Raw genomic sequence first — 25,789 nt, 5'->3', positions numbered from 1 at the left:
GATTTTGTGTGGCAGTGATGGTGGATTGTTTTGTGTGGCAGTGATGGTGGATGGTTTTGTGTGACAGTGCTGGCGGGTGTTTATGTGTGGCAGTTATGGTGGGTGGTTGTGTTTAGCAGTGATGGTGGGTGGTTTTGTGTGGCAGTGATGGCGGGTGGTTGTGCGTGGCAGTGATGTCGGGTGGCTGTGTGTGGCAGTGATGGTGGGTGGTTGAGTTAAGCAGAGATGGTGTGTGGTTTTGTGTGTCAGTGATGGTGGGTAGTTGTGTTTGGCAGTGATGGTGGATGTATGAGTGAGGCAGTGATGGTGAGTGCTTGTGTGGCAGTGATAGTGTGTGGTTGTGTTAAGCAGTGATGGTGTGTGGTTGTTTGTGTGGCAGTGATGTTGGGTGGTTTTGTGTGGCAGTGATGGTGGGTGGTTTTGTGTGGCAGTGATGGTGGGTAGTTGTGTGTGGCAGTGATGGTGGGTGGTTTTGTGTGGCAGTGAAGTTGGGTGATTTTGTGTGGCAGTGATGGTGGGTGGTTGTGTGTGGCAGTGATGGCGGGTGGTTGTGCGTGGCAGTGATGTCGGGTGGCTGTGTGTGGCAGTGATGGTGGGTGGTTGTGTGTGGCAGTGATGGCGGGTGGTTGTGTGTGGCTGTGATGGTGCGTGGTTGTGTGTGGCAGTGAAGGTGGGTGGTTGTGTGTGGCAGTGATGGTGAGTAGTTGTTTGTGGCAGTGATGGCGGGTGGTTGTGTGTGGCTGTGATTGTGCGTGGTTGTGTATGGCATTGAAAGTGGGTGGTTGTGTGTGGCAGTGATTGTGGATGGTTCTGTGTGGCAGTGATGGTGGATGGTTTTGTGTAGCAGTGCTGGTGGGTGGTTGTGTGTGGCAGTGATGGTGGGTGGTTGTGTGTGGCAGTGATAGTGGGAGGTTTTGTGTAGCAGTGCTGGTGGGTGGTTGTGTGTGGCAGTGATTGTGGGTGGTCGTGTGTGGCAATGATAGTGGGTGGTTGTGTGTGGCATTGATGGTGGGTGGTTTTGTGTGGCAGTGATGTTGGGTAGTTGTGTGTGGCAGTGATTGTGGATGGTTGTGTGTGGCAGTGATGGTGGGTAGTTGTGTGTGGCAGTGATGGTGGGTGGTTGTGTGTGTGGCAGTGATGGTGGGTGGTTGTGTGTGTCAGTGATGGTGTGCGGTTGTGCGTGGCAGTGATTGTGGGTGGTTGTGTGTGGCAGTGATGGTGGGTGGTTGTGTGTGGGAGTGATGGTGGTTGGTTGTGCGTTGCAGTGATTGTGGATGTTTGTGTGCGGCAGTGATGGTGGGTGCTTGTGTGGCAGTGATAGTGGGTGGTTGTGTGAGTGGTATTCACGGTGGGTGTTTGTGTGTGGCAGTGATGGTAGTTGGTTGTGTGTGGCAGTGATGGTGGGTGGTTGTGCGTGGCAGTGATGGTGGATGTTTGTGTGAGGCAGTGATGGTGTGTGGTTGTGTGTGGCAGTGATGGTGGGTGGTTGTGTGTGGCAGTGATTACATATGGTGATATTTACCCAAGTTTTTCTACGTCTCTTACATATATACTAAGTGGAAATCTTTGTTACATAAATCAGAAACAGAAATACTTGCCGGTCTTTATTACAAGAGAGAGAAGTAATGACTATTGGAACCCAGGCGACAGTACTGAGGCGGCTTTAATCTCTACAGATATATTATGACAATCAATGCATTGGTATAGTTTTTTCGAGCATTTTTAATTACATCATAACACTAATGTCCTGTTTCGGAAAAATTATTTTGACTTTTTTTAAATATAAATGTGTTTTTCAAATTGATCTAGAAATCTTTGTGTTGTTTCTATAGAAACAGTGTTTATAATATATATATGGAGTGAGCTAAAAGCCATGCATCATCACACAGAATAAAGTCAGTATTATTCGGAAAGTTTTTCTGGGGTAAGAGCTTCTATCATTGCCCTCAAGCCATCCCAGACTTCCTGGCCCGTTGGAAATATCTGGTCAGCATTAAGAAGGAAGGTGACTTTATTTCTGAGTTCAAGCGTGTACACAAACTTGGTATTAAGGACTCCCTTCGCCCAGTCATCCGTGGAGCCAGACGAGAAGTAAAGACCTGTAGCAGAGTTCATAACATCGTAAACAGTACCTGAACCTACTTTAGCATGTTGGGCAAAGATATTGCCCAGTCGTCTCATGGCGGGTGTGTGAGGTGCTGGTTCTGTGGTGTGACCAAATGGGTATAACAGTAGCTGGCCGTAGCTGTGTAGGGCTAAAACTAGCATCAGTTTACTTACACTGTTTACCTGATGCATGGCATCACGTAGTGACTGTGTCTCTGGCTCAGAGAAGGAGCTAGGTCCTTGATAAATCTCACTACAGGGACTAGAGGAAGCACCAACGCCAAACTGGAAGTCCCAGTTACGATTGAGGTCCACTCCGTCACAGTTAGATCCATGATTCCTCCTGCGGTTTTTGCGCCACATGCGTTGGTGGGTCCAGGTGTAAACGTAGCCGTCAGGGTTGGCCATGGGTACCACGTAAACATGCACTGCTCGTCCCACACTGCATTCACGTACCATGTTATGAATAAGTTGTAGAGCCACAGATACTGAGATCCATTCCCGTGCATGGAGGCCTGGTGCAACATATGATAAGGATTAGTGGGATAACAGTTAGTCAAGGGTAGCATCGTATTTACACTATGGTTACAATATATATATATATATATATATATATATATATATATATATATATATATATATATATATATATATATATATAAATATAAATATATATATATATATATATATATATATATATATATATATATATATATATATATATATATATATATATATATATATATATATATATATATATATATATATATATATACAAAATAAGAACTCTGAAAAAATAGTGAAATTCCAAGCGTTTTCCTGACTTCTCACATTATCAAGGAACTATAAAAATATAAGGTTAATAGGAAGGCATACAAAGACGAGACTGCACCTCTCTGCCACCCCACAACAACAACAACAACAGCAACAACACCTGGCTTTTATGATGATGTAGGTAGGTAGTCAGTGATCCGTGAAGCAAAGCTTACATTCTACCCCAAAAATTTGTCCAATGTATCTTAACCCTTAAACTGTCCAAACGTAGATCTACGTTTTTACAACATTTGAAAGTATGTGAAAAAGTAGATCCTCTTTTCTTTTTTTACATTTGAAAAAGTGTAAAAAAAACTTTGATCTACTTTTTTTTTTTTTGTTATATTTGAAATATGTAAAAAAACATAGATCTACTTTTGGAGCACTACGCATGTGAACATAGATCTGCTTGGACAGTTTAAGGGTTAAATTCTTTCCAAATTTTATTAATTATAAATGAATCCAATTTACATAAACCAAAAGCAATATTCATATTACTTTCAAAACTACTTTTTATGAAACAAGATTCAATTATATTCCTGTCGACCATGGACTTGCTTGATACAACTTTCTCAACATTTTGAAAATCAATTGGATGGTTAAAATCTCTCTCATGAATAAACAGAGTATTAGAATCTTGTCTACTACTAATGCTATATTAATGTTGTTTTAATCTTAGTTCAAGACTTTTACCAGTTTGACCGTAATAAACTTCATCAGATATTTGACAAGGAATTTTATAGACACGCCCATCAGCATTTTTGGGCAAGTTTTTATCAAAAGCTTTTTAACAGTATCAAGGTTTTTAAATACAAGTTTGATATTAAAATTCCTAAGTATAGAAGGCATATCAAGAAAGTTTTCATGGTAAGGGAGAACCAACATAGTTTTAGTTGAATAAGGCTGGTTGTCCCTTTTTGAATTGTAAAAATTATTTCTAGCAATTTTAAAGGCTTTATCAGTTACATTTCTTGGGCATTTTAGATCATTAGCTATTTCTTATAAATTTTGGATATTTCTTCATCTATGAACTCTAGACTACAAATACGTAAAGCTCTCAAAAACAATGATGAGAATACCGACAGTTTACCTCTATCATGATGTGAAGAATAATAGTGTACATAGGAACAGTTATTGGTTTGTTTTCTGTAAACTTTAAAATTAAAATCATTGTTACCCTTAATAATTAAAACATCTAGAAAAGGCAATGAGTAATTTTCTTCGAACTCAACAGTAAATTTATAGAATGAGCTAAACTATTTAATTTAACAAGGAAATGGTTTATATCTATATTCTTAAGCATAAGACACAAAATATCATCAACATATCTATACCACTTTGCTCTATTACGAAGGATTGTGTTAAGCAATCTTATTTAAAAAAATTCCATGTATAAATTACTAAGAACAGGTGATAAAGGATTTCCCATTGACATACCAAATTTCTGAGTGTAAAACTCGCCATTAAACACGAATTTTGCATCAATAATGCAAAGTTTAATAAGTTTAACGACAGTAGAACTGGCAATGGTAAATCGTAATTAACAAGTTCTTCAGATAAGAAACTTAATAAATCATCAACTGGAACTTTTGTAAACAAGGAAGTAACGTCATAACTAACCATACTGAAATCATATAAGTCAGTCAAGGTGCTTAATTTAATTTAAATCTATTAGAATTTAATTTAAATCTATTAGAATTTTTTCCAACAATTGGGCTCAAAATATCTGCAAGATAATTTATGAATTATAAATTATCTTGCAGATAATTTATAGGAAACTGAGCCTATGGAGCTAATAATTGGTCTAACTGGATTACCTGGTTTATGCGTTTTTTATTAATCCATACGTATAGGGTAAAGATGGATTAGTGGAAGTAATTTTTTTAATTTATTCATCTTTGCCTTTCAATAGACGTTTTATTATTTTATTGAAATTGCTGTTAACAGATTCTAAGAGATACTTTCTAAGGTTGGAATAAGTTTCAGTATCACTTAGGAGATTATTCATTTTATCTTGATATTCAGTTTCTTCCAGAATTACTATTGCATTTACTTTATCTGCTTTAGTGAGATGCGATTTTTTTATTACTAATAAGTACATCATAAGACTTAAAGAATCTTTGAGGGCAATCGGAAATATTTTGTGTTAATATATAGCTCTATATCATCCCCTTACTAATGTTATTTTCATCAGTGGATAAATCAGAGGATTTTTCTGAGTTACAGAAGGCTTTTGCAATTTCAACATTTTCAAGTTTTTTTTTTTTTGAAGTTGCAAAACTTAGCAATTGTATTTCTATCTAGTATTTCATCTGGTAAATTAATTACAAAATTGTTATTAGCATGCTTTATCCAATCACTGTTTTCAACTAAAATGTCTAATTTTCGTTGCAGTTTGTTTTTGAGTTCATTACAAATTCTTCTAAGTTTATTATAGCAATGATCCAACAAACTGTGTTTCCATTCTGATGGAATGGCCTACCTACATCATCATAAAAGTCAGGTGTTGTTGTGGGGTGGCAGCGAGGTGTAGTCTCGTCTTTATATGCCTTCATGTTAACCTTTTATTTTTATAGTTCCCTGATAATGTGAGAAGTTACGAAGGCGCTTGGAATTTCACTTGATCTTTCATTTTCTGCAGCTTCATTTATTAAAGTTTACTTTTGATTATTGCTATTATTGTAATAGCAATATTATTGTAATAGCAATATTATTGTAATAGCAATATTATTGTAATAGCAATATTATTGTAATAGCAATATTATTGTAATAGCAATATTATTGTAATAGCAATATTATTGTAATAGCAATATTATTGTAATAACAATATTATTGTAATAGCAATATTATTGTAATAGCAATATTATTGTAATAGCAATATTATTGTAATAGCAATATTATTGTAATAGCAATATTATTGTAATAGCAATATTATTGTAATAACAATATTATTGTAATAGCAATATTATTGTAATAGCAATATTATTGTAATAGCAATATTATTGTAATAGCAATATTATTGTAATAGCAATATTATTGTAATAGCAATAACCTTTAATGTTGATTTAAATCTATAACTCTTTCAAAATTTGAGCAAAGTTAGTCTTGCGCAAGCTGTCAACAATTTTGTAGACATGATTTAGCTATTTTTTTTACTCTGACACTTAACATGTACTCGAAAACCTCAAATGCCAGTGAAATATGAACAAAATAGATTAATACGCACCAGCCTCCAGCCAGATGGAGCGTGCCTTCGCGGCTCGGTAGTGTTTCTGTCTCTGATGATGTCTTGGCATGACTGCCGCTGACCTGCCTCCTGGTAACACACATCTCTTAACATTGGGCCCTTATCTCTTCAGACAGGGTATTAGAATAGACATAGGTGACGAGTGGAGTGTCCCAAGGATAAGTGGTGGGACGTTTGCTAAGCCCGATATATGTCAGTGGACTGTTAGAGGAAACCGAATCTTACATATTATTATGTTTGAATGTGAAATTGTTGAATATTTCAAGAGGAAGGGAAAAGGTTCCAAGAAAATGCGAACAGGTTGCAAACCTGGTCAGGAAGTTGTCCACTTGAATTCAATTCTGATGAGTTCAAAATAATGAAAATATGAAAAAGGAGACTGGATAGGGATACAACCAGGGAGGAAAGAAACTGCAGATGACGTGCAGGGAGAAAGATCTGAAATTTATAGGTATTATACAAAGTATATCACCAGTACCCAAAATATATAACTTCGGCATCCTATACAAAACTAGCTAATATTAGAACTTTTATGAACCTGAATTTGGATTAATTTCGGACAATAACAACGTACGTTAGGGACATCTTGAAATATGTGGCACCAGCACTGAACTCCACTAAAAAGCTAGAACATATCCAGAGATCCGCTATGAGATTGGTACCGGAACTGAGGGGAATGAACTACCAAGACACTTGAAACACTAAACAGAAGAAATAAAGGGAACTAGGGGAGATCATGATTATGATATACAAAATATTCACAGGATTAGACAGAGGAGAGGGAGCCATCTTTAAAAACATAGATCGCAGCTAAGACGAAAGTTAGTCACAAGGACGTTAGGAACTATTTTTTTCAGACTTAGTGTGGTGAACAAATGGAGGTCACTATATGGAAATGTTGGAGGCAAAGGTAATACACAGTTTCAAGGGCTGATATGACCGGGTCTGGAGGCAGGAATCAACAAATCCTGTTTCTAGAAGTTAAGAGCTTAACTAGGCAGGTATTAATTAAATACACAAGATCCCCATCGCAACAGAACAGATTTTGTCAACAGCCAATGTCTGACAAATAATAAGTTTTGCCTATAAAGTGCTGTTATGCGCCTGGCAGCATAACAGCATAACTTTACACTTATATCAGATGGGGACTTGAACACAGCACACAGTTTTTGTAACCGGAAAGTTATTATGGAAAAGAAAGAACAAAAAGGCACAGTACCGTGACTGGAATAAACAAATAACCGCATATAGGAGAAAGGAGCTTCGTAAATGGTCCAAGTTAGACCGAAACGTCGTCGTAAGCTCCTCGCTCCTATGTGTGGGTAATTATTTGCGTAGAGTTATGGGTTTGTTATGTTTAGTTTCAGTGAATGGATATGGAATACACAGAAGTAACTGCAAAATAAAATGAAGTTGAGTATGCCCTGTATCTTATGTTAAAAAAAAAAAACGTAGATCTAGTACGTTCGGAGCGCTACGCGCGGCAACATAGATTCACCTATTATGGTACATCGAAGTTGGTGGCTCGTAACTCAAGAAGTAGCACCTTTACCTCACAACTGAAGGAGTCTGGGTAAATGCAAGGCTGGTGAAGGAATACTGACAGGTTTCTATTGCACCTATTCACCATTGTTAATCGACTGTTCTGGATGGCATCCTTGGGGAGGCAGCATAACTCAGAACGAGAGTTTGAAATGAGCTGAAATCGGATAATAGCTCTTGACCTGTAAATTCCACCGTGTAATAAAAAGTTAACTACCTCCGCTACAAGGTGAGGAATGAAACTCCTATTCCAACATTTGGTTAGCAGAGACGCCATTAAATGTACACTTGTCGCTACAGAGCACAAGTACTCTCATGAACTATACAATTTATTCCATAATACGTCATACAGAACTGTTAACTAGTACAATGTCAAGATCTACAGTTTACAGTTCAACCGGTAATAACTGACAGTGCTCAACACAAGTGTTTAATTCACAAGCTTTACCACAAAATATCACGACAATAGTTATATAATAACTGACAGTCTTCTACTGGTTCAGTGTTACAAATTCTCATTCATTCTCTCTCTCTCTCTCTCTCTCTCTCTCTCTCTCTCTCTCTCTCTCTCTCTCTCAAATTTATAGATAGAGAAATGTTGACTTTTTTAAACCAATATTGGAATTTATATTGCTGTATATTATCTGCACCTGAAAAAATATAGTTAAAACAGAAAAAAGTTTGAGAAATTACGTGAAAAAATACAGTTCATCTTCCAGTTCAACGTCAGTACATCACTGTCCAGGAACATCAAACACTTGACTCACAATGCTAGGAAATCGTGATTCAAAACTTCGTTTATTGGCGTTATATTATAATTGGTCAAATTTTTATGGACGACAATTTAGCCTAGACTAACCTATCCTAAACAAAGTATATTTAGAAAATTGATAAAAATCGTATGTAAGAAATTGACGTTTCTTTTAGGACGGATTGATTATTATTATTATTATTATTATTATTATTATTATTATTATTATTATTATTATTATTATTATTATTATTATTATGCGGGAGCGCTAAACCGGAAGGGATTATACAGAGGCTGGGGAGGAGGGAGTATGGAAGGCATTCAGGCTCAATTCAGGGAACTGAAACAGATCTAATTCCCTAGATCAAGAGCCCCTCACCATAAATAAATCATATATCACTCCATTCTACCCTTGAGAGGTAGGACGGCTTGATACATGACTTATGTATGAAGATTAAAATATAAGACACTGATAATACCCAAGTTCATAATGTTTCATAGAGGTTTTAGTCATGTCAATGATTTCTTCTTTTAATGTCTTTTAGCGCAGTAGAAAGCTTCTCACACCATAGCACCCATTGCACTTATACACCTGGTGGTGGGCTGCATGCAATATTGCACCCACCTATACACCTGATGGTGGGGTTGATGCATCATATAGGACCCACTTATACATGGTACATGGGACTTACCTCTACACGTGGTGGCAGGCATGATATGAACCAGCCAGATGTTGCGACCTTCCACCGACTTGCCAATCGAGGTAACCTCAACCCGGGGATGAGTAGCCAGATGTCTCAAGTACCACTCAATCTGGGGAATTTGACCAAGTATAGAGTTACAAGAAGCAGTCCTCGGCAGGTGGTGGGTTCCAGTGGATTTTTTTGTAACAGATGGGTGGGTTCTAGTGGATCTTCTGAAGTTGGTGTTGAGCTTAAGACAAGTGGTGGGTTCCGATAGGTCGTTTGAGGGTTCTAGTGGGTCGATCGAGGCAAGTGGGTTCTAATGGGTTGTCTGAAGTAAATAGGGATTTCAGTAAGTCGTCTGGGGTTGATATCGAGTTCTAGTGGGTGCTCCGAAGCAACTGGTGGGTTCCAGTGGGTCATCTGCTTGTTCTAATGGAACGTCTGAGCAGGTGGTAATATCTAGCGGTAGTGTGTGAAACGGAGGACGAACACCAAAACAATACACTAAACCAAAGTAAGAAAACATTGCAGTGCATTATACCAGAACACAATAATGAAGAAACAATGCAGCGGGACTACTAACGCATTTTAGGCAGGTTCAACTCACCCATCCACACCCACTCATGTATCCATCAATCCTGTATTTAAAGCTGCATTAATGACGCTACCTGAGTGTTTGTTCTAATCATCTACAACTTTACTACTAAACCAACACTTTCCCGTATCCTTTCTAACACTAAATTTGACCAGTTTGAATCCATTGCTCTGAGTCCTGTCTTCGTGAGATATTTACAATTAATTTTTTTCCACCTAATGAGACCTCTCATTGATATCCCCCCCAAAAATAGTTTGTAAATCCCTTGTAGGTAGGTGCCTTGAAGTCAGCGGAGAGCTCTTGATTCCGGGAATTGAGGCTACTCTTCGTTTCCACCGTTGAAACTTGATTTCCATTTTTTTCCTCAGGTGCTGTGTGACTCCCATGGGCTTAGAAGAACAAAAAGAAGCTAGAGAAGACTCAAAAAAAAGATAAAATTTGATATGTTATGACTTTACCTTTCTTATTCAGCCCTGCATTACCAAAAACGATTTTTTTTGTTTCCTTTTTGTTAAATGAGTCGGTTAATTGTTAACTGAAAACTTTCTCACTAATACTGTAGTAAGGTGTTTGTGACAGTGAAGTATATTGTCAGTGGCATTGTGGGACGTTGTTAGTGGCATTGTGGGACGTTGTTAGTGGCATTGTGGGACGTTGTTAGTGGCATTGTGGGACGTTGTTAGTGGCATTGTGGGACGTGGGATGTTGTTAGTGGCATTGTGGGACGTGTTAGTTTGTGGGATGTTGTTATGGCATTGTGGGACGTTGTTAGTTGTGCATTGTGGGATGTTGTTAATGGCGTTGTTAGTGGCATTGTGGGACGTTGTTAGTGGCATTGTGGGACGTTGTTAGTGGCATTGTGGGACATTGTGGGATGTTGTTAGTGGCATTGTGGGACGTTGTTAGTGGCATTGTGGGACGTTGTTAGTGGCATTGTGGGACGTTGTTAATGGCATTGTGGGACGTTGTTAGTGGCATTGTGGGACGTTGTTAGTGGCATTGTGGGACGTTGTTAGTGGCATTGTGGGACGTTGTCAGTGGCATTGTGGGATGTTGTTAGTGGCATTGTGGGATGTTGTTAGTGGCATTGTGGGACGTTGTTAGTGGCATTGTGGGACGTTGTTAGTGGCATTGTGGGATGTTGTTAGTGGCATTGTGGGACGTTGTTAGTGGCATTGTGGGACGTTGTTAGTGGCATTGTGGGATGTTGTTATTGGCATTGTGGGACGTTGTTATTGGCATTGTGGGACGTTGTTAGTGGCATTGTGGGACGTTGTTAGTGGCATTGTGGGACGTTGTTAGTGGCATTGCGGGACGTTGTTAGTGGCATTGTGGGACGTTGCCAGTGGCATTGTGGGACGTTGTCAGTGGCATTGTGGGACGTTGTCAGTGGCATTGTGGGACGTTGTCAGTGGCATTGTGAGAGGTTCTTAGTGGAATTGTGACAGGTTGTTAGTGGCACTGTGATAGGCTGTTAATGGCATTGTGGTAGGTTGTTAGTGGCATCGTGGGACGATGTTAGTGGCATTGTGGGACGATGTTAGTGGCATCGTGGGACGTTGTTATTGGTTGTTAGTGGCTGTTAATGGCATTGTGGTAGGTTGTTAGTGGCACTTGTTAGTGGCATTGATAGTGGGACGTTGTTAGTGGCATTGTGTGGCATTGTGGGATGTTGTTATGGCATTGTGGGACGTTGTTATTGGTAGGTTGTTAGTGGCATCGTGGGACGATGTTAGTGGCATTGTGGGACGATGTTAGTGGCATTGTGAGAGGTTCTTAGTGGCATTGTGATAGGTTGTTAATGGCATTGTCGTAGGTTGTTAGTGGTATTGTGGTAGGTTGTTAGTGGCATTGTGGGAGGTTGTTAGTGGCATTGTGGTAGGTTGTTAGTGGCATTGTGGGAGGTTGTTAGTGGCATTGTGGTAGGTTGTTAATGGCATTGTGGTAGGTTGTTAGTGGCATTGTGGGAGGTTGTTAGTGGCATTGTGGTAGGTTGTTAGTGGCACTGTGGGAGGTTGTTAGTTGCATTGTGGGATATTGTTAGTGGGATTGTGGGAGGTTGTTAGTGGCATTATGGTGGGTTGTTAATGGCATTGTGGTAGGTTGTTAGTGGCATTGTGGTAGGTTGTTAGTGGCATTGTGGGAGGTTGTTAGTGGCATTGTGGGAGATTGTTAGTGGCACTGTGGGAGGTTGTTAGTGACATTGTGGTAGGTTGTTAGTGGCAATGTGGTAGGTTGTTAGTGGCATTGTGGAAGGTTGTTAGTGGCACTGTGGGAGGTTGTTAGTGGCATTGTGGTAGGTTGTTAGTGGCATTGTGGGAGGTTGTTAGTGGCATTGTGGGAGGGTGTTAGTGGCATTATGGTAGGCTGTTAGTGGCATTGTGGTAGGTTGTTAGTGGTATTGTGGTAGGTTGTTAGTGGCATTGTGGGAGGTTGTTAGTGGCATTGTGGTAGGTTGTTAGCGGCATTGTGGGAGTTTGTTAGTGGCATTGTGGTAGGTTGTTAATGGCATTGTGGTAGGTTGTTAGTGGCATTGTGGTAGGTTGTTAGTGGCATTGTGGGAGGATGTTAGTGGCATTGTGGTAGCTTGCTAGTGGCACTGTGGGAGGTTGTTAGTTGCATTGTGGGATATTGTTAGTGGCATTGTGGGAGGTTGTTAGTGGCATTGTGGTGGGTTGTTAATGGCATTGTGGTAGGTTGTTAGTGGCATTGTGGTAGGTTGTTAGTGGCATTGTGGGAGGTTGTTAGTGGCAATGAGGGAGATTGTTAGTGGCACTGTGGGAGGTTGTTAGTGACATTGTGGTAGGTTGTTTGTGGCAATGTGGTAGGTTGTTAGTGGCATTGTGGAAGGTTGTTAGTGGCACTGTGGGAAGTTGTTAGTGGCATTGTGGTAGGTTGTTAGTGGCATTGTGGGAGGTTGTTAGTGGCAATGTGGGAGGGTGTTAGTGGCATTGTGGTAGGTTATTGGTGGCATTGTGGTAGGTTGTTAGTGGCACTGTGGTAGGTTGTTAGTGGCACTGCGGGATGTTGTTAGTGGCATTGTGGGAGGTTGTTAGTGGCATTGTGGGAGGTTGTTAGTGGCATTGTGGTAGGTTGTTTGTGGCATTGTGGTAGGTTATTGGTGGCAGTGTGGGAGGTTGTTAGTGGCATTGTGGTAGGTTGTTAGTGGCATTGCGGTAGGTTGATAGTGGCATTGTGATAGGTTGTTAGTGGCATTGTGGGAGGTTGTTAGTGGCATTGTGGTAGGTTGTTACTTGCATTGTGATAGGTTGTTAGTGGCATTGTGGGAATTTGTTAGTGGCATTATGGTTGGTTGTTAGTGGCATTGTGGTAGGTTGTTAGTGGCATTGTGGGAGGTTGTTAGTGGCATTGGGGGAGGTTGTTACTGGCATTGTGGGAAGTTGTTAGTGTTATTGTGGGAGGTTGTTAGTTGCATTATGGTATGTTGTTAGTGGTATTGTGGGAGGTTGTTAGTGGCATTGTGGTAGGTTGTTAGTGACACTGTAGTAGGTTGTTAGTGACAATGAAGCAGGATGTTAGTGGCACTGAAATAGGTTGTTAGTGACACTGTAGTAGGTTGTTAGTGACACTGAAGCAGGGTGCTAGTGGCACTGAAGAAGGTTGTCAGTGACAGTGAAGTAGGTTGTTAGTGACACTGTACCAGATAGTTAGTGACACTGTAGAAGGTTGATAGTGGCATTGTGGGAGGTTGTTAGTGGCATTGTGGGAGGTTGTTAGTGGCATTGTGGGAGGTTGTTATTAGCATTGTGGGAAGTTATTAGTGGCATTATGGTAGGTTGTTAGTGGCATTGTGGTACGTTGTTTGTGGCATTGTGGGAGGTTGTTAGTGGCATTGTAGTAGATTGTTAGTGACACTGAAGCAGGATGTTAGTGGCACTGAAATAGGTTGTTAGTGACACTGAAGTAGGTTGTTAGTGACACTCTAGCAGGTTGTTAGTGACACTGTAGCAGGTTGTTAGTGACACTGTAACAGGTTGATAGTGGCACTGTGGGAGGTTATTACTGGCATTGTGGGAGGTTGTTAGTGGCATTGTGGGACGTTGTTAGCGGCATTGTGGTAGGTTGTTAGTGGCATTGTTAGAGGTTCTTAGTGGCATTGTGGGAGGCTATTAGAGGCTTTGTGGCAGGTTGTTAGTGGCATTGTGGGAGGCTGTTAGTGGCATTGTGGTAGGTTGTTAGTGACACTGTAGTTGGTTGTTAGTGACACTGAAGCAGGTTGTTAGTGGCACTGAAGTAGGTTGTTAGTTGTGGCATGCAAAGAGTACGTAACCTTTATTCGGCGCATGGACACACCCTCATTTACAGGCTATCTCCCCCAACCAGCGAACCAGGTTGCTAAGAGTTGATGATGGGGCCCCATCGTTCAACTAGTGACCAGGTTCTAGCCAATAAGAAGGTGGGATTGACAATCGCAGAGGTTATGTGGATACCGCTCTCCTGTCTGCCCTTGTCATTCCCATTCTAGAGCTGGTTGAAGCACGGTCTGCTATCTTGTGGCTTCTATTTCTGCCTTGCTTACCGTGGAGTGCACTATATTTATCACTGTACATAGTGTACATATTGCTGTTATAATTGGTGAAGGATAATATAAGTCTAAACTTTTTCTACTGTGTTTATTTGCTCCCATTACACCTGGGATAACAGGCCATTTGAAATCCTAGGTTGTAATATGGGTAGCCTGTCCGAGAGCTGGACTTAGAGAAACGGTTGAGCTTAGGGTGAAGCTTGTAGCAGGAACATTGTGTAGCTTGCTGTTTCGCTTCGCTTTACAAATTTTGCGTGTCAGTTGCTTATGATCAGCCTTGCTATTGGGTGATCGTTCAACAGCTCGCTACTAGCTTGTTCAGTGTGCTCGCTTCGCTACGGTCAATCTTGTGTACAGTCGGCTTTGCTTGTATGCGTATTCTGCAATCGTACTGTGCATAGCTAAGCGTGTTCTGCAAATTAACGTGTTACGTTGGGGTATTCGTACTGTGCATAGCGAATAACTTATGCCACCTAGACGAGTCAGACGCCTGGTGTCGGCATATACTTTGCATAACCTACCTAAATTGTCCCTACAGCGTTGTTGGCAAATTGCTCATTCCATTGGCATTCCCTATAAACGCACTCTCACAGCTGCGCAACTGCGTTCACTTATTGCTGACATACTTATTGAAGAAGAGATGGCACATCAAACTCCTCCCTCTACGGGAGCTAGGGAAAAAACTCTTATGTTCTCGCATGAGGAAGATGATACACCTACGGAGCAAAATGGTCAGTATGGTGCAGCTGGGTTGTCTCGAGGTGAATCAGCGTCGTTGGCACTTGAGCTGGCAAAAATCACGCTGGAGCAAACTAGGGAACAGAGAGCATTCGCAAGGGAAGAATTTGATAGGGAAAGAGAAAGGAGGCAGTTTTCGCATTCTGTAAACGATTTCAGTTTACAAAAAGCAGTACAGCTTGTTCCCCGCTTCAATGAGGCCGAACCAGAGCAATTTTTCGAAAGCTTCGAAAATCAGGCTCGAGCCTTGAGGTGGCCGGAACAGCACTGGGCAGCGTTGGTTCATACAGCATTATTGGGTAAGGCACAGGAATTTACGTCGGTATTAACTGACGCTGAATTCTCTGATTATCAAGTAGTGAAGACCACAGTGTTGGGAGCATATACATGTATCCCAGCTAAATATCGTAAGACCTTCAAATTGAACAGGCGGCAGCTTGGTCAATCCCTGGTGGACTTTGTGAGACAGCAAACCAAAGCTTTTACCAGCTGGTATAAAGCGAGTGGTGTCTCTAACTTTGAGGAGCTGGTGCAGCTTATTCTGATTGATAACCTGCTGGAGTCTGTGGGACCAGAGGTTCGTGTCTTTCTGCAGGATCGTGACTTAACCACTGCATTGGAGGCGGCCAGGTTGGCTGATACCTTCGAAACGAACCGCTCCTTGTCCGAGCGGTCCCGTCTCTCTTTTCAACAGTCTGGCGTGAGCAGAGATCGACAACATTGGAGAATGAAGTGCCAGCCGGAGGGAGAGCGTCTACGTCATCCAACCAAGTCACCTGGTGAGCCACGCTTCTCAACATATGGTCCCCCTGCGGAGAGGCAAACTACTTATGGAGCATCTCGACAACAATATCCAGAGAGGCACCAGCCAGAACGACACCACTTGCAACGTCATCAGGGAGTAAAGGGCAAGCCTGTCGTCTGCTTCAGGTGCAATAAAGTAGGTCACATCAGTTCCAACTGCCCCCAAAAACCTCAACCCATCGGGAAAATCTCTAATATCCCTAGTAACATGTCCCCTAGAGAAGTAGAAAAAGGTATGGCCCCTTATTATTGCGAAAGTCTTATTTCCCTTCAGGAAAACTCAGAACCAACTAAAGTAAATACCTTTAGAGATACTGGAGCATATTGCTCACTTGTCAGAGAAGGAATATTACCCCTTTCAGAGAATACTTCCTTGAATTCCTCAGTTTTATTGGAAGCCTATGGAGGAGCTATATATTCAGTTCCTTTGCATAAAATTTATGTACAGTGCAAATATTACACTGGGTACTTGACTGTAGGTATCTCAAAAGGATTTCCCATGAAAAATGCCATGTTATTACTGGGTAATAACATTACTACTGTTACTTCGTGTCCTGAACCTATAATGATTAATGCTTCTCCAGTGTTGGCCATAACTCGGGCAACATCCCAAGGGTTGTCTGGGGAGAATGTTGACCTATCCTTGGACGACTCCGATCTCGGAATAGCCACGTTGTTTTATGAGACACACCGGCCGGAGTCTCGTAAATCAAGTGAACAGACCCCGATCAAGCCTTCCTATTCCCAGGTTGCAGGATTGCCAGATGTCTCTGTTTCCATGCCCGAGGGACTGTCCTTCCGGGAGGAACAACGAAAGGACCCTTCTTTAAAATTCGCTTTTCAGGCAGCCATGGGTAAATCCTCTTGGGGTCATCCAGTCAAGTATGAAGTTAAAAATGATTATTTGGTTTGCACTGAGACTGGTAAGGAGAAAGAGGGCCGGCAATTATACGACAGGTTAGTGGTTCCAACCAAGTATAGACCTCAGATATTAAATATAGCTCATAATACGTCATCAGGAGGTCACTTAGGAATTACAAAAACCTTGTATAGAATCACAAAAGAATTTTATTGGCCAAAATTAAAGAAAGATGTGAAGAATCATATTAGGTGTTGCCGAGAATGTCAGCAAGTTGGAAAACCTGGACATTCCATTAAACCTGCACCTCTCCAACCCATACCTGCTGATGGAGAACCTTTTGCAGATTTAATTATAGATTGTGTAGGTCCACTACCTAAGTCAAAGTCTGGAAATCAGTATTTATTTACAATTATGGATAAAGTAACCAGATATCCTGAAGCGATCCCAATGCGTAGTATCAATACTAAAGCTATTCTCAAAGCTTTAACAAAATTCATTTCTTGTTTTGGCATTCCTAAAACTATACAAAGTGATCAAGGTACTAACTTCACTGCCAAAGCATTTAGGGAAGTATTAACTAGGTTAGGGATAATTCACAACTTATCCACTGCCTATCACCCTCAGTCCCAAGGCGCCTTGGAAAGATTCCACCAAACATTAAAAACAATGATGAGAAGTTTTTGCATGCACTTTCCGACAGATTGGGATGAATCTCTACCGTTGTTGCTGTTCTCAGTACGAGAGACGGTGCAAGAGTCTACAGGGTATAGTCCGTTTGAGCTGATCTTTGGGCACAATGTACGAGGTCCTCTTCGGGTGCTCAAAGAAGGATGGATGGGAGAAGACGTAAGCTCAGCACTCTACAACCCGTCTTCAAGGTTGCAGGTGGCACGTGAGTTAGCCACGGCTAACCTAAAGATAGCTCAAAGTAAGATGAAACAGAGGTATGACAAAAGTGCACAATTCCGCTCCTTCCATCCAGGAGACAAGGTGTTGGTGCAGGAACCTATACCTGGCCACACCTTGAAAGCTAGATATACGGGACCTATGCAGATTGTAAGTAGATTATCTGATTTAAATTATGTGGTAGCTCCCATTGATAAGACCTCAAAAACAAAAACTTACCACATTAATCAAATCAAGGCCTTTCATACACCAGATAAAGTCCCAGTAATGACTCTGTCCTCTACCTCTGAGGACGACTCTGACTCTTTGCACTCTATCTCTGAAATTAATACTAAACTTTCAAATTCTGTCCTCCTCAAGGATCCTAGCCCGTTAATGGATGGATTATCTGAAATACAAGCAACCAATTTAACTGAGCTTCTACAGTCATATCCTAATATTTTTTCGGATGTGCCGAAAAAATGTACGTTAGGTTACCATGATGTAGATGTGGGAAAATCTAAACCAATTAAACTCTCCCCCTACAGAGCTAATCCTGAAAAGCAAAGGCTACTTCAGCAGGAAGTAGACTTCTTGTTAGAACATGGTTTAGTGGAGGAGTCATCTAGTCCATGGGCTTCACCGTGCATCCTAGTAAAAAAGGCTGATGGAGGGTTTCGTATGTGCACAGACTACCGTAAAGTGAACGAGGTCACAATCACAGATGCTTACCCTCTTCCTCGTCTGGATGACGTAATTGACTTTGTGGGTAAGGCTACTTTTGTGTCCAAATTAGATCTCCTTAAAGGTTACTATCAGGTACCTTTGACAGATAAGGCGAAGGAAATCTCTGCCTTCGTGATTCCAGGAGGTCATTATCAGTATACAGTTACCCCCTTCGGAATGAAAAATTCCCCCTCTTCATTCCAGAAACTCATCCATCAGGCTATTAAAGGACTTGAAGGCACGGCAGCATACCTAGATGATATTGTTGTGGTGTCTGATGCTTGGGATCAACACCTACTTAGACTTAAAGCTCTGTTTGAGACCTTTAAGAATTCCCAATTAACAGTTAATTTATCTAAATCTTCCTTTGGCCAGGCCACTATCACTTTTCTAGGCCATGAAGTAGGTAGTGGTAATGTTGCACCTAAACTTGCTAAAGTTCTTTCGATTAAAGATTATCCAGTTCCTCATGATAGGAAATCTCTTCAACGTTTCCTAGGCATGATAGGATTTTACAGAAGATTCTGTAAGAATTTCTCAGATATTGTAGCCCCTCTTACCTCTCTTACCAGTCATAAAGTTCCCTTTAATTGGACGTCAGATTGTAACACTGCTTTTAATAAAGCAAAAAGATTATTGTGCTCTGCACCCATTCTCCTGTCTCCAGACTTCTCCAAACCTTTTTCATTACAGGTTGATGCTTGTGAGTCTGGGGTTGGGGCGGTACTATTACAAATCGGGAACAAGGAGCTGCAGCCAATCGCATACTTTTCAGCTAAGTTCCAGCCACATCAGAGAGCTTACTCTACCATTGAAAAAGAAGCCCTCGCGCTGGTAATGGCTTTGGAACATTTCGATGTTTATGTGGGCCAGACATCGCAGGTGGTCACAGTCTACAGTGATCACAACCCGTTAGTCTATCTCCAAGCCATGAAGAATCACAACACAAGGCTTATGCGTTGGACGCTCAGGCTGCAGCCCTACAACCTAAAAATAAATTATATTGCCGGCAAAGAAAATGTGTTGGCAGACTCTTTGTCAAGAGTCTAGTTTAATATTTTATTTAGGTTAGGATGTACTTGTGGTAACCCCCCTTTCAAGCTCTTTTTTTTATCCCCTGATGTGGGGGTTTTTTTTTAGTGAGGGGATACGGGCTACCGTCCGCTTGTATCTTGGACCTATGTTGGCCTATCTGACTGCTGTCTCACTCTGAGTTTAGGGTTTGGCTTTTGGTTACTAGGAAAGCTGAGCTCTATCTAAGAGTTGGATGGTGGAGAGGATAGGCGGTCCCATTATTTGGTGCCATGGCGGCACGGTTACCACTGGGAGGTGGCAGCCTAATCCTGAGCCTTCTCGGGGGTGGGGGTGTGGCATGCAAAGAGTACGTAACCTTTATTCGGCGCATGGACACACCCTCATTTACAGGCTATCTCCCCCAACCAGCGAACCAGGTTGCTAAGAGTTGATGATGGGGCCCCATCGTTCAACTAGTGACCAGGTTCTAGCCAATAAGAAGGTGGGATTGACAATCGCAGAGGTTATGTGGATACCGCTCTCCTGTCTGCCCTTGTCATTCCCATTCTAGAGCTGGTTGAAGCACGGTCTGCTATCTTGTGGCTTCTATTTCTGCCTTGCTTACCGTGGAGTGCACTATATTTATCACTGTACATAGTGTACATATTGCTGTTATAATTGGTGAAGGATAATATAAGTCTAAACTTTTTCTACTGTGTTTATTTGCTCCCATTACACCTGGGATAACAGGCCATTTGAAATCCTAGGTTGTAATATTAGTGAAACTGTACGAGGTAGTTAGTGACACTGTAGCAGGTTGATAGTGGCATTGTGGGAGGCTGTTAGTGGCATTATGGGAGGTTGTTAGTGGCATTGTGGGAGGTTGTTAGTGGCACTGTGGGAGGTTGTTTGTGGCATTGTGGGAGGTTGTTATTGGCATTGTGGGAAGTTATAAGTGGCATTATGGTAGGTTGTTAGTGGCATTGTGGTACGTTGTTAGTGGCATTGTGGGAGGTTGTTAGTTGCATTATGGTATGTTGTTAGTGGCATTGTGGTAGGTTGTTAGTGGCATTGTGGGAGATTGTTAGTGGCATTGTGGGAGGTTGTTAGTGGCATTGTGGGAGGTTGTTAGTGGCATTGTGGTAGGTTGTTAGTGGCATTGTGGTAGGTTGTTAGTGGAACTGTGAGAGGTTGTTAGTGGCATTGTGGTAGGTTGTTAGTGGCATTGTGGGAGATTGCTAGTGGCATTGTGGGAGGGTGTTAGTGGCATTTTGGTAGGCTGTTAGTGGCATTGTGGTAGGTTGTTAGTGGCATTGTGGTAGGTTGTTAGTGGCACTGTGGGAGGTTGTTAGTGGCATTGTGGGAGGTTGTTAGTGGCATTGTGGGAGGTTGTTAGTGGCATTGTGGTAGGTTGTTAGAGGCATTGTGGTAGGTTGTTAGTGGCATTGTGGTAGGTTGTTAGTGGCATTGTGGTAGGTTGTTGGTGGCAGTGTGGGAAGGTTGTTAGTGACATTGTGGTAGGTTGTTAGTGGCATTGCGGTAGGTTGATAGTGGCATTGTGGTAGGTTGTTAGTGGCATTGTGAGAGGTTGTTAGTGGCATTGTGGGAGGTTGTTAGTGGCATTGTGGTAGGTTGTTACTTGCATTGTGATAGGTTGTTAGTGGCATTGTGGGAATTTGTTAGTGGCATTATGGTTGGTTGTTAGTGGCATTGTGGTAGGTTGTTAGTGGCATTGTGGGAGGTTGTTAGTGGCATTGCGGGAGGTTGTTACTGGCATTGTGGGAAGTTGTTAGTGGCATTGTGGGAGGTTGTTAGTGGCATTGTGGTAGGTTGTTAGTGACACTGTAGTAGGTTGTTAGTGACACTGAAGCAGGATGTTAGTGGCACTGAAATAGGTTGTTAGTGACACAGAATTAGGTTGTTAGTGACACTGAAGCAGGTTGTTAGTGGCACTGAAGAAGGTTGTCAGTGACACTGAAGTAGGTTGTTAGTGACACTGTACCAGGTAGTGACAATGTAGCAGGTTGACAGTGGCATTGTGGGAGGTTGTTTGTGGCATTGTGGGAGGTTGTTAGTGGCATTGTGGTAGGTTGTTAGTGACACTGTAGTAGGTTGTTAGTGACACTGAAGCAGGTTGTTAGTGGCACTGAAGAAGGTTGTCAATGACACTGAAGTAGGTTGTTAGTGACACTGTACCAGGTAGTTAGTGACACTGTATCTGGTTGATAGTGGCACTGTGGGAGGTTATTACTGGCATTGTGGGAGGTTGTTAGTGGCATTGTGGGAGGTTGTTAGTGGCATTGTGGTAGGTTGTTAGTGGCATTGTTGGAGGTTGTTAGGGGCATTGTGGTAGGTTGTTAGTGGCATTGTGGGAGACTGTTAGTGCCATTGTGGTAGGTTGTTAGTGACACTGTAGTTGATTGTTAGTGACACTGAAGCAGGTTGTTAGTGGCACTGAAGTAGGTTGTTAGTGACAATGAAGTAGGTTGTTAGTGACACTCTATCAGGTAGTTAGTGACACTGTAGCAGGTTGACAGTGGCATTGTGGGAGGTTGTTAGTGGCATTGTGGGAGGTTGTTAGTGGCATTGTCGTAGGTTGTTAGTGACACTGTAGTAGGTTGTTAGTGACACTGAAGCAGGATGTTAGTGGCACTGAAATAGGTTGTTAGTGACACTAAAGTAGGTTGTTAGTGACACTGTACCAGGTTGTTAGTGAGACTGTAGCAGGTTGATAGTGGCACTGTGGGAGGTTATTATTGGCATTGTGGAAGGTTGTTAGTGGCATTGTGGTAGGTTGTTAGTGACACTGAAGCAGGTTGATAGTGGCACTGAAGAAGGTTGTCAGTGACACTGAAGTAGGTTGTTAGTGACACTGTACCAGGTAGTTAGTGACACTGTAGCAGGTTGATAGTGGCATTGTAGGAGGTTATTAGTGGCATTGTGGTAGGTTGTTAGTGGCATTGTTGGAGGTTGCTAGTGGCATTGTGGGAGGTTGTTAGGGGCATTGTGGTAGGTTGTTAGTGGCATTGTGGGAGGCTGTCAGTGCCATTGTGGTAGGTTGTTAGTGACACTGAAGCAGGTTGTTAGTGGCACTGATGTAGGTTGCTATTGACACTGTATCAGGTAGTTAGTGACACTGTAGCAGGTTGATAGTGGCATTGTGGGAGGTTGTTAGTGGCATTGTGGGAGGTTGTTAGTGGCATTGTGGGATGTTGTTAGTGGCATTGTGGGAGGTTGTTAGTGGCATTGTTGGAGGTTTTTAGTTGCATTGTGTTAGGGTGTTAGTGGCATTGTGGTACGTTGTTAGTGGCATTGTGGGAGGTTGTTAGTGGCATTGTGGTAGGATGTTAGTGACACTGTAGTAGGTTGTTAGTGACACTGAAATAGGTTGTTAGTGACACTAAAGTAGGTTGTTAGTGACACTGTAACAGGTTGATAGTGACACTCTAACAGGTTGATAGTGGCACTGTGGGAGGTTATTACTGGCATTGTGGGAGGTTGTTAGTGGCATTGTGTAAGGTTGTTAGTGGCATTGTGGTAGGTTGTTAGTGGCATTGTCAGAGGTTGTTAGTGGCAGTGTGGGAGGTTGTTAGTGGCATTGTGGTAGGTTGTTAGTGGCATTGTGGGAGGCTGTTAGTGGCGCATTGTGGTAGGTTGTTAGTGACACTGTAGTTGGTTGTTAGTGACACTGAATCAGGTTGTTAGTGGCACTGAAGTAGGTTGTTAGTGACACTGAATCAGGTTGTTAGTGACACTGAATCAGGTTGTTAGTGGCACTGAAGAAGGTTGTTAGTGACACCGATGTAGGTAGTTAGTGACACTGTAGCAGGTTGATAGTGTCATTGTGGGAGGTTGTCAGTGGCATTGTTGGAGGTTGTTAGTGGCATTGTGGGAAGTTGTTAGTGGCATTGTGGGAGGTTGTTAATGGCATTGTGTTATGTTGTTATTGGCATTGCGGGAGGTTGTTAGTGGCACTGTGGTAGGTTGTTAGTGGCACTGCGGGATGTTGTTAGTGGCATTGTGGGAGGTTGTTAGTGGCATTGTGGGAGGTTGTTAGTGGCATTGTGGTAGGTTGTTTGTGGCATTGTGGTAGGTTGTTAGTGGCATTGTGGTAGGTTATTGGTGGCAGTGTGGGAGGTTGTTAGTGGCATTGTGGTAGGTTGTTAGTGGCATTGCGGTAGGTTGATAGTGGCATTGTGATAGGTTGTTAGTGGCATTGTGGGAGGTTGTTAGTGGCATTGTGGTAGGTTGTTACTTGCATTGTGATAGGTTGTTAGTGGCATTGTGGGAATTTGTTAGTGGCATTATGGTTGGTTGTTAGTGGCATTGTGGTAGGTTGTTAGTGGCATTGTGGGAGGTTGTTAGTGGCATTGGGGGAGGTTGTTACTGGCATTGTGGGAAGTTGTTAGTGTTATTGTGGGAGGTTGTTAGTTGCATTATGGTATGTTGTTAGTGGTATTGTGGGAGGTTGTTAGTGGCATTGTGGTAGGTTGTTAGTGACACTGTAGTAGGTTGTTAGTGACAATGAAGCAGGATGTTAGTGGCACTGAAATAGGTTGTTAGTGACACTGTAGTAGGTTGTTAGTGACACTGAAGCAGGGTGCTAGTGGCACTGAAGAAGGTTGTCAGTGACAGTGAAGTAGGTTGTTAGTGACACTGTACCAGATAGTTAGTGACACTGTAGAAGGTTGATAGTGGCATTGTGGGAGGTTGTTAGTGGCATTGTGGGAGGTTGTTAGTGGCATTGTGGGAGGTTGTTATTAGCATTGTGGGAAGTTATTAGTGGCATTATGGTAGGTTGTTAGTGGCATTGTGGTACGTTGTTTGTGGCATTGTGGGAGGTTGTTAGTGGCATTGTAGTAGATTGTTAGTGACACTGAAGCAGGATGTTAGTGGCACTGAAATAGGTTGTTAGTGACACTGAAGTAGGTTGTTAGTGACACTCTAGCAGGTTGTTAGTGACACTGTAGCAGGTTGTTAGTGACACTGTAACAGGTTGATAGTGGCACTGTGGGAGGTTATTACTGGCATTGTGGGAGGTTGTTAGTGGCATTGTGGGACGTTGTTAGCGGCATTGTGGTAGGTTGTTAGTGGCATTGTTAGAGGTTCTTAGTGGCATTGTGGGAGGCTATTAGAGGCTTTGTGGCAGGTTGTTAGTGGCATTGTGGGAGGCTGTTAGTGGCATTGTGGTAGGTTGTTAGTGACACTGTAGTTGGTTGTTAGTGACACTGAAGCAGGTTGTTAGTGGCACTGAAGTAGGTTGTTAGTGAAACTGTACGAGGTAGTTAGTGACACTGTAGCAGGTTGATAGTGGCATTGTGGGAGGCTGTTAGTGGCATTATGGGAGGTTGTTAGTGGCATTGTGGGAGGTTGTTAGTGGCACTGTGGGAGGTTGTTTGTGGCATTGTGGGAGGTTGTTATTGGCATTGTGGGAAGTTATAAGTGGCATTATGGTAGGTTGTTAGTGGCATTGTGGTACGTTGTTAGTGGCATTGTGGGAGGTTGTTAGTTGCATTATGGTATGTTGTTAGTGGCATTGTGGTAGGTTGTTAGTGGCATTGTGGGAGATTGTTAGTGGCACTGTGGGAGGTTCTTAGTGGCATTGTGTTAGGTTGTTAGTGGCAATGTTGTAGGTTGTTAGTGGCATTGTGGAAGGTTGTTAGTGGAACTGTGAGAGGTTGTTAGTGGCATTGTGGTAGGTTGTTAGTGGCATTGTGGGAGATTGCTAGTGGCATTGTGGGAGGGTGTTAGTGGCATTTTGGTAGGCTGTTAGTGGCATTGTGGTAGGTTGTTAGTGGCATTGTGGTAGGTTGTTAGTGGCACTGTGGGAGGTTGTTAGTGGCATTGTGGGAGGTTGTTAGTGGCATTGTGGGAGGTTGTTAGTGGCATTGTGGTAGGTTGTTAGAGGCATTGTGGTAGGTTGTTAGTGGCATTGTGGTAGGTTGTTAGTGGCATTGTGGTAGGTTGTTGGTGGCAGTGTGGGAAGGTTGTTAGTGACATTGTGGTAGGTTGTTAGTGGCATTGCGGTAGGTTGATAGTGGCATTGTGGTAGGTTGTTAGTGGCATTGTGAGAGGTTGTTAGTGGCATTGTGGGAGGTTGTTAGTGGCATTGTGGTAGGTTGTTACTTGCATTGTGATAGGTTGTTAGTGGCATTGTGGGAATTTGTTAGTGGCATTATGGTTGGTTGTTAGTGGCATTGTGGTAGGTTGTTAGTGGCATTGTGGGAGGTTGTTAGTGGCATTGCGGGAGGTTGTTACTGGCATTGTGGGAAGTTGTTAGTGGCATTGTGGGAGGTTGTTAGTGGCATTGTGGTAGGTTGTTAGTGACACTGTAGTAGGTTGTTAGTGACACTGAAGCAGGATGTTAGTGGCACTGAAATAGGTTGTTAGTGACACAGAATTAGGTTGTTAGTGACACTGAAGCAGGTTGTTAGTGGCACTGAAGAAGGTTGTCAGTGACACTGAAGTAGGTTG

At 42.2% G+C, this 25,789-nt stretch overlaps 1 protein-coding gene across 2 annotated transcripts in view; it reads right to left on the bottom strand.

Annotated features, from left to right (window-relative positions):
- Positions 1-1,602: 1,602 nt before the first annotated feature.
- LOC128689027 (carboxypeptidase B-like) overlaps positions 1,603-25,789 on the bottom strand; it is an 88,136-nt gene continuing 63,949 nt past the window's right edge. For both annotated transcript variants that reach the window (XM_070087366.1, XM_070087368.1), the window contains 3 exons: positions 9,152-9,272; positions 6,146-6,235; positions 1,603-2,621 (listed from right to left, as the gene is read on the bottom strand). In XM_070087366.1, the coding sequence (XP_069943467.1) occupies positions 1,903-2,621; positions 6,146-6,235; positions 9,152-9,272 (930 nt within the window). In that variant the 3' untranslated portion in view covers positions 1,603-1,902. The remainder of the gene's footprint in view (positions 2,622-6,145; positions 6,236-9,151; positions 9,273-25,789) is intronic.

This window comes from Cherax quadricarinatus, chromosome 21 (genome assembly GCF_038502225.1).
Source record: "Cherax quadricarinatus isolate ZL_2023a chromosome 21, ASM3850222v1, whole genome shotgun sequence".
NCBI classification, from domain to species: Eukaryota; Metazoa; Arthropoda; class Malacostraca; order Decapoda; family Parastacidae; genus Cherax; species Cherax quadricarinatus.
Note: the sequence above shows the minus strand (reverse complement) of the source record. Positions and strands in the feature narration are given on the sequence as shown.